Source organism: Ictidomys tridecemlineatus, chromosome 15, assembly GCF_052094955.1.
Source record: "Ictidomys tridecemlineatus isolate mIctTri1 chromosome 15, mIctTri1.hap1, whole genome shotgun sequence".
NCBI lineage: Eukaryota > Metazoa > Chordata > Mammalia > Rodentia > Sciuridae > Ictidomys > Ictidomys tridecemlineatus.
The window spans coordinates 19,912,971-19,922,637 of NC_135491.1; the positions used below are offsets into that span (position 1 = coordinate 19,912,971).

The 9,667-nt window shown below is 40.0% G+C and overlaps 1 protein-coding gene across 4 annotated transcripts in view; it reads right to left on the minus strand.

The window, feature by feature from the left end:
• Window positions 1-9,667, minus strand: part of Dpy19l3 (dpy-19 like C-mannosyltransferase 3) — an 81,364-nt gene extending 71,697 nt beyond the window's left edge. For 2 of the 4 annotated variants that reach the window (XM_078032206.1, XM_005330639.5), the window contains exons 1-3: window positions 8,888-9,138; window positions 6,994-7,135; window positions 4,065-4,198 (exon numbers count right to left, since the gene is read on the minus strand). In XM_078032206.1, the coding sequence (XP_077888332.1) occupies window positions 4,065-4,198; window positions 6,994-7,114 (255 nt within the window). In that variant the 5' untranslated portion in view covers window positions 7,115-7,135; window positions 8,888-9,138. Of the gene's footprint in view, window positions 1-4,064; window positions 4,199-6,993; window positions 7,136-8,428; window positions 8,803-8,887; window positions 9,139-9,535 lie in introns of those variants that run through there. The other 2 variants (XM_040280156.2, XM_021730062.3) reach the window with 2 other exon arrangements.

Sequence of the window (9,667 nt, forward strand, 5' to 3'; positions counted from 1 at the left end):
CACTACTTTATTCAGAGCTCTTTCTCTGGGACACAAAGCACAGGCCCTTTGTGATCTGGGTTGTTACCACTCCTGGTCTATCCTCATCTATTCAGGCTTGCTGCACTATGGCCAACATCCAACATCCAGGCTCTCTAGCCTCTGGATTTCCTGTAAATGGCTCTCTTCTATGACAATCACCTCTCCTCCTTAGTGTGCCTTGTTAACTCATGCTTCAGGTCTCCTTAACCATCACTTCCTCTAGAAAATCTTCCCTGTCCTCCCATAGTCCAATCAGACTGCCCCATCCTCTGTGCTCCCAGTGTTCTCTGTCCCATCCATCATACCGTTGACATGGGATGTCCTATAACTGTCTGGATACTTGCCTGTATGCTCAAGAGCGCAAGCCTCTTGGGGGCAAAGCCTTGTCTTATTCAGTGGTACTGTTAGTCAGTGGTACTGTTACCATAAGGAAAGAGCCTGTGGGCACACTGTAAGGTGCCTAATATATATTTACTGAATTCATTTATTATACTAGAAAATTTGCTGGCAAATTTAGAAGTCTTTGTTATTCCTTCCATGCTCCCTATAGAGTTCAATTCAATGTTCTCAGAATAGGCACTCAATAAATACTGTGTAAAAGTAAAATTATTTCCTTAACCCAGTGAAAGTAAAGAGAAAAATCAAGGAGGCTCAGGTTTCTTGATAATACAATATGCTTATTTAAGGAGACTAGCAAGACCACTAATAAGCTTCAAGTTAAAGAGATAAACTTATAGTTCATAATTAAGTTATATGATCTCTTTCAACATGCTTCTTTTCTATACTGCTGCTAACATTTTATTGTGGCTAAATACTCACAGAGGGATATTTCAGCCTTTGTTCAAAAATACCTATGTTAATAGATAAGCACTGCATTCCTTAATTGTAGGGAATCTGTTTATAAGTGCTGTACTGTAAAGACATGAATGAGTAAAATTTTTCTTGGCAAGAAAATCCAACCACGTTTTACTGAAGGATAAGAATTACTACTCTCTGTTATTATGATAATTTACATAAAAATATGTACAAAGATGTATGTTCTACCCATAAAGCAATCCATCAGTTTTTAAAACAAATGTGCTAGAAGTTATTGGTATTATGTGTCATTCAAAGCAGTCTTCTGTGGGGACTTATTCCCATAATAAGACCAAAGCTCAAAGAATTTTAGGAAACACTTTTGAAAATGCCATTAGATCTGCATCTATGCTTTTGAACATCCTCATGGACGACCAACCTTCACTTTGAAAGTGACTATTTACCCCTGCAAGCAACTAGTGAGTAGAACATGGCTAGTACACAAGATTACAGATCATGATATACTGGATCAAAAACAAGGTACGTTTGGGTCAAGAACACTGACAATGTGTAATCTTCCTTGTGTAATGTTATATGCTTGTTCTGAAAACAACATCAAGAGAAGTTCTAGAAATGTTGAGACAGAATAAAACAGTGTTTTAAAAAATAATGTCTATGGAGTCATAAACCCTCATGAAAATTTAATGAAAATTATGGCTCCCCTGCCTCCTCCCCCAAATTGTATATAATATCAGAAAGGTATAAACATGCTAAGGTCCATTTATGTGGCCAGATTTTGTTTTGTTTTGTTTTCATTTTAATTTATTCTGTGCAGTTTAAAATGAAAGTTAAATCATACAAAGCACAGAAATAGAAATAGTACTGACCAATTTTTAAACAAAATCACTGATTGTTTATGCACATTCCTCACCTTTAAGGTTACACCTTGCTGTATGTATAAAGGTACTATTAGCACACATAGGCTATTCCTCATATGCTTATTTGTGGAGCAGCAGGATGACAATGCATCATAGCACAGCATACAAGGTTTCCTTTAAGAAACCATAGCAGCAGTATTTGGTGAATGGTTATGCATAGAACTGACTCTGAGGTAATGCTGAACATTCCTTATTGAATGTAGCAAGGTACACTAACAAATGGGAAATGTAACTTTTAATATAAAATGTTACTCTTTATGCCTTAAATGTAAAATTCTGAGACACTTTAAAAGCACACAACACAAGATGCTTTAACTCCAGACTCCATAACCGAACGCTATTCTATTAGTTGCTGAGCCCATGACATTTGAGGATGGCTCATTGGCTTTTTAAAGTTAACTTCAAATACATAAACATTTAGTTTACCAGTCAAAATCTATAGCTACATCGATTACATGTTACATTAAAACATAACTATGGAGAAAGGCTGACTTTTAAAAAGATTACATTGTTTTCTTCAAAAGTGTTATTCTTAAAAGCAACAATGCACTACTTTCAATCTTGCAACATGTTGTGTGAATCCATAACTTTATATCTTTTAAATCTTTCAACAAAATATTTTGAAATGGTTCTTAAACCTAATAACATCTAAAGAAATGGGTAGGCATGTCTGTGAAATGGCTGTCCAATACATAACAATGCTTCCCCTATGAAAATCCAGTGAGTGCATTCTATATTTACCTTTACATAAATATTTCAGACCTCATTTAACAGAGCTATATAAATATTTAGTGTTTTGGCATTTAAATCCGAGCAATGCTACCATACAGGCAATTTTCACTAAAAGGTTCAGAAGCAAAAGACTGATGTGGGAATGGTTAGCTGAGAAGGAAATGAAACCAATCTACCCGAGTTCCTAAGTTTAGAATCAATCCTTAAAAAGATGGTATATTCCAGAACCATCATTTTGGGGGAGGGTTTAGGTAAGAGTTTACTATTTGTGGTCTGGATGCAGTTCTGGTAAAATTCAGACTCAAAAACAATAAAACAAAACAGGAAAAAGAACGGCAGCACCATACCACATAAATAAGTCTGAGTTAATAACTATTTCTCTTCCATCTCTTAGTGGCCATAGATATAGGCACTATGTTAAGTGGGGTGCATGAAACGAAAGTTTTAAATAAAGAATTAGTCTGCAGATTCTTCATTATTGACATCTGTAATTCCTCTTCACTCTCTTATAATGAGTTATAGCATGGCAAGTGTGAGCTATTAATATGCTCTTAGGTATATTTCTTAAGTAAGTAGAACATTTCTTAAAATTCTATAAAATAAGCTTGAAGCATAAGTACCAATAAATAATTAAGAGGCCAGATTAAAACTCCATGGTTTAGAACAGTGGCTCTCAGCCACGATGGTGGTACATGCATGCCTCTAATCCCAGCAACTCAGTAGGCTGAGGCAGGAGGATCCCAAGTTCAAGCCCAGCCTCTTAGCAACTTAGGTCCTACACAACTTATCAGGACACTATCTCAAGATAAAAAAACAAAATAAAGGGCTGGGGATGTAGGTCAGTGATAGAGTGCGCCTGAATTCAGTCAAAAGAAAGAAAGAAAGAAAAGAGAGAGAGAAAGAGAGAAAGAAAGAAAGAAAAGATACACTTTTTTTTCCTTTGCAAACAACAGGGGGAAAAAATTCATTTTTTTACTGTGACCCAGTTTGAACTTACATACATAAAATCAAAAATCAAAAGTTCACAAAACAGCTGGGCTGTAATCCCAGCAGGTTGGGAGTTGGAGGCAGGAGGATCGAGAGTTCAAAGCCAGCCACAGCAATTCAGTGAGGTGCTAAGCAACTCAGTGAGACCCCGTCTCTAATAAAATAAAAAATAGGGCTAGGGATGTGGCTCAGTGGTCAAGTGCCCCTGAGTTAAAAAAAAAAAAAAAAAAAAAAAAAAAGTTCACAAAACAATTTTTAACCCTATTATATATGATAGTATTTTCTTGTATTTAAGAACAGTGTTACTTATGATTTACTACACCTTCACAATTCATAGTTTGAAATTACTACTAGTTTGGAGTAACTGAAGCATAACTACAGTAAGTTAATGAAAAAAAAAGGGAACTCATTTGATTATAAAAATTCTGATGTTATTTTAAAATAACAAACACAAGCCTTTTTTATCTACAGTCAAACCTCCCAAGAGATTAGATCCTTTATGTCAAAACTATCTTGACTTAGGTCATTCATCCACATGGCTAACTACTGGAGACTCTGATGGGTAAATCATATAACAAAGAAACCCCATACCTTAATATTAGAGAACCATAAATCATTCTCATGTAAGGTGGCAAGGTAGACAGATGTGAGAAGTCCAATGCAAAGGGCAATGGTCCCTCCAATTGTAAATGACAGAATCTTCCAAAATCTTCGGCTGGCACAACCTTTTAGAAAAATCAAACAGGTAAATGAGTATAAGGAATTTAGCATTTCAAAGTTGTATTTTATACTATAAAGTAAGCTAAATTCCAGCTGCCTGTCACTGGTGAAGGCTTCCCTATCCCCATCCCTATCCCCAGAAACTAGTTAAGGGCACCTTTCTGTGATGCCACAGGCACAGACTTATTTCATTCTCTCGCTCTTTTTTTTTTTTTTTAAATACGGGGTCTTACTATATTGACCAGGCTGATCTCAAATTCCTGGCCTGAATTGATCCTTTTGCCTCAGCCTCGCAAGTAGCTGGGACCATAGGCATGCACCACTGTGCCTGGCTTATTTTCATTCTAATTTTTTACCCCACTATATCTAATAGTTCATTTTTCCAACTAGAATATGAGTTTATCATACCCATGCACACTGTTTTATTCATTTATAATGCCTAAGACCTGTGCCTGGCATAGGTGAATAGCTAGAGTTCACATATAAAGTCTGCTAAATGGAGGAATAAATAGGTTATAAGTATAGGATGTGAATAATCTTCTAGATGATCTACTTATAATTGTAGTTTCTACATTAAAACCTTGCAAAAAAACTAGATTACTTACAATTAAAAAATAAAGGAAAAATAACCTCCTAACTTAAAGGAGATATAAAATAGAAAAAATATAGCACATTTTAAAATGTTTAAATGTCCTTAATACTGGATACTTTTGGGATAATAAAAAATGATTAATATTTTAGTAGGAAACAGATGCACAAAAGAAAAAAATGGCCAATAAATGTAACAGACTGAAGAAAAGATGTTCAAATTCATTCAAATTTATTAGTGTTAAAGAAATGCAAATCAAAACAATGAGCTATACTTTTTAAAACTCTCGGCTAAGCCACACAGGGTGGTGCATGTGTCTAATCCCAGTGGCTCAGGAGGCTGAGGCAGGAGGATTGCAAATCTAAAGCAATTTAGTGAGACCCTGTCTCAAGATAAAAAAATTAAAAAACAAACAAATAAACAAACTAAAAAGTGTTGGGAATGTGGCTCAGTGGTTGAATCAGGGCCCCTCAGCCAGCCTCATGCCCCTGGGTTCAATCCCTGGTACCAAAAACAAAAGCAAACAATACAAAACTTGGCAATGTGGTAGCTTACAAATGTTAATACTCTTGTTTGGAAAGGGTATTTTTAAAAAAGTTGACATTTTCAAACACTGTTGGTAGAAGAACTAGTACCTTTCTGAAATGCAATATGGCAAGAAGAATTAAAGCTACTAATTGAGCAAACCATTTGACCAGGAATTCCAAGACTAGGCATTTACCCTAAGGAAATAATTAAAGTTTTAAATAAATATTTATAATAATTCTATTTGTATTAGCAGAAAGGATATTTATCATAATTCTATTTTTATTAGTAGAAAGTTAAAAAAGCCATCATAATATTCACCAACAAGTACAGCTACATAATGGAATATTATACACTATGATGTTTTAAAATTATGCCTATAATTCTAGTGATTCGAGCAGCTGACATGAGGAATGCAAGTTTGAGGCCAGCCTCAGTAACTTAGTGAGATCTTGTCTCAAAAAAACAAAACAAAACAAACAAACAAAAAACCCCCAAAACAAAAATTGCTGGGGATGTAGCTCAGTGGTAAAGCACTTCTTGGTTTGATCCCCAGTACCACAAATAAATAAATAAAATTTAAAAATTTATTGTCTGACTTACATGTTCATAACATAATAAGGAAAAAATAGCAACTTTCAAAACAGCATGTGGGTCTCAATTTTGTAAAAGTAAATATGAATGCTTATTGGTGTACATATTCCAAGAACAAGCTAAACAGGTCATCCATGGTAGACTTGGGATGGGTGAGTTTGGGGGAGTGTTTTTTCCTTTTCCACTTTTCTTTAGTTTTCAGGTTTTTTTTTTTTTCCCTGATGTGAATAAATATTGCTTTAGTAAAAAAACAATCCTCAAAGTTGTGTTTAAATGTAAAACAAATAAACAAATTCGAATTTGCATTGCATAAGGTCAACTACTCTGTATTGTCTAAAATGCATTAGATATTAACAGCTGAGCTGAGTGACAAGACCTCCCAGTACACATTTATTTTACCAAACTGCTTTCTCAAATGCATACTAACTCTGGTAAGAATTGACATGGCTGCAAAGAATATAAATTGTCAAGATATTCAAAATGGCCAATAGGCTTGGAATTTTTCATGTTTACTTTTAAAATTCTAATCATTCTTAGTTAGAAAGGCAACTCAGAAGGCAAAAAGTTGGCAATTAATGCTATCTGATGTGTTTCTTAGTGAGTCTTCTGTATTATGTGAACACTTTATCAAGTTCTGATCACTCTTCCTGTCCCCTCTCCAAAAATGATCAATTTCAGGAATTCGACTGTGAATAAAGAATACAAAATATTTTTATTCATCTTTCAATACTTTAATGAAATGAGAAACTCATTCAAGGTAGGCTGCTTATGGTAAATAGCATTCACAAACCAGAAAAATAGGAATAAACTAAAATCTGGATGATGGGTAAAGTACTACTCTAGAGTCATAGAATCAGATTGGCATAACCACAAATTAATGAATACACAACACATGAAGAATTCTAATCAAAGTTCTTTCATCTAATTATAACTGTAAAACCAATATAATCTAATAGCAGTCAGACTATTAGGGGTGCTGGAACAAGGTTCCTCAATAGTTAAGTCTCACCTAGTTTTTACCCTATTAAAGTGAAATTTTAATATGCATATATAAAAGCAATCCCAAACACTGCTTTAATTTAAATCACCTACCAGAAGACAATTTGTTTTCCAACTTCACATTTTCTTTTTGTGCTGGAAAATCCTCAGAAACTTCTGTGGTTTTTACCTCTTTTCTTTGCCGGATGTACATCATGGTGTCAAAGACATGCATGCATTGTTCTTCCAGTCACTTCTACAAATAACACAGAAATAAATGGCCCATCGATATGCCAGTCCCCTCTCCCCAACACACCTCATGCTCATGTGTACTTAAGTGACAACCTGGGCTGTTGTCCCTTGTTTAGTAGGCCCTTCCATTATTCTCATCCAAATCTCAATCAGTTTTCAAAGCTACACTCAAGATACAATATGAAATATTTAACTCAACTCTATTAAGTGCTTGTTCTCCAACAGGTACTGCCAGATTAGGATTACAGGTGAGCTACACCACTGCCCATGACCTTCCAGGAAGCCTTCTTGGATGCTTCAAGTGGGCTGATATTTTTCTTCCCAGATATATGGCACATAAGCATACAATTTGTTACACAGTTACAGAGTTTCAGGTTATATTCTACAGTTCCACAGGCAATAGATTTTCAGTATCTTCCATAGAACTGACCACGTGGGAGAGATTTAATAGTAAACTGTTGTCAGCCAGATTTTAAAAAACTGAGACATTTTTTTTTCTGTCTCTGAATTTTAACACCTGTGTTCTTTACAACAATTCATGCTAGAAGATTTATGCCTCAGTGGTGATGACAGCGGGGGTGTACCAATCAGGGCAGCTGCTATCCCGGGGAGCAACAGTGGGTGTTAAGGCAGGGAGCAGCAGCCTAGTTTGGAAGCTGCAAGTGGGAGGCGGGGGTGTGGTGGCAGTGAGTAAGCTGGTTCCAGGCCCCCAGAACATCTTGCTTCACTCCTCTGAACAATGAGTAGCATTTTGCTAATTACTTATTAATATGATCAGTAGCCTGACATGATTGTTTAAACAGTTTATTAATTCCTAAAGGCAAACAGCTTACTCTATGTAACAATCCAACCAATAGGATACAATTCATTTATTCATTCATTCAAAAAATCGTCAGAAGGAAAACAGACTTAAGTTCTTTGCCTTCAAGCACGGGAGACTGAAGCTGGAGCAGTGAGAAAGGAGTATAGCAATGTCCTACAGCCAGAAATGAGCTTATTCCCCCAGATGGCCTAATCCTAGAACCATGCCCTCTCTAAGGTGGAGAGGAGTTTTAAAGACAACAGTGTACACATTCTAATATATTAAGTCAGAGTGTACAAATTCTAAGACAGCTAATTATGTGTCTAGACTGCGGTAGTTTCACTTACTATGAAACAAAAGTTCCTCCAGCAAACGAAACAGAATGCCATTTTAAACGTATGCAAAAAGGATCTGCTAGCAATTCTTTATTAGTGGGAATGACTAGTACAGCAGTGCGCATCCTCTGGGCGCGGCAGGGCTCTGTGTTCCGCTTACCTGCGCACCACACCCCAACATCACCTGGCGTCCCCATCTGAGAGATAACCGGGGAGAGGCCGGCTGCTGAAGTTCAGGCGCTTTGCTCCAGCTCACCAGGACGGCGAGTGGTCGCGGAGAATCGAGCCCACGCCCTCCCTCCGCCCGTGCGGCCAACTGCGGAGAGGTAGCTCCGCAAAGTTGCTCTCTCCGGAGTTTCTGCCCCTGACCCCGCATTTCCGCCCGACATTCGCGTGCTCGGTCCCCTCCGGACGCCCAGAGTGCCACGGCCGCGCCTCCCCGACTGCGCTCGCGACGGGGCGGGGCCGCGCGAGAGCCTTTCGGCCGTCGCCGCGGGTTCCGCGAGACGCCACCAGGCAGGACGCAGCAGGCACCCGCCCGCCCCGCGAGACCTCTGGGGCCCTCCGCGAAAGCCTGGCGCCCGCGTGTTCCCTCGCGGCCCGACACGCAGCCACAGACCTGCGGTCTCAGCCGTCCTCACGCGCAGCTCCGGTGGGGTAGGAAGCGGGCCAGGCTAGGCGGCGCCGAGGGCCGCGGAGGCGGGGCCTCACTACGGACCGCAGCGCGCGGCAGGGACAGGAAGGACTGGGCAGCAGTGGAGCTTTGTGCAACACGGTGGAATAGGGGGCCGGGGGGCGTTGGCAGCCCCGGGAAAGGGGCGCGCCGGGGAGGCCGGTCCGCCACGGCTGCACCCATAGGTCCCGGAAGCTGCCTGTCAACGGGAGGCTCCACCCCCTCCCGCGCCGCCACGCCCCGTCTCGTGCAGCGCCGGCCGGAAGGAAGCGCGAACTTCCGCTCGCTGGTCCCGCCCAGCCTGTTGGCAGCCCTGTGAAGAGCCCGCCAGCGGAGCTGCTGGACAAGCCCCGCGGTCAGCGGGTGGTAGAAATTAGTTCGCTTATGCCGATGTCCGTCACCCGGGGCTGGAGCAAGAGGTGCGGTTGAGGGGAGGAGGGACTCGGTCGCTCTGGGGAAGGGTCGCTCCAGGTCCGACGATTGAGAGCCGCGGCCCCACGTCGGCCCCTGTTTGGGCCTGGGAGCCACCAAGGCTGGATTTGCGGAGTGGGCTATTTAAAACAAAACAACCCCCCCCCCCAACTTTCTTCCTACCTGTACCCTCCTGTGCCCATGTCCTGCTGGATGCGATGTTCGTAAGGGAAGGTGTGACGGATTGAGCAGTCAGGTCACTTGGACAAGTCCCGGCTTCCCACGTTGCAAGGACTGCCGCGCCCCTCCCCGGGT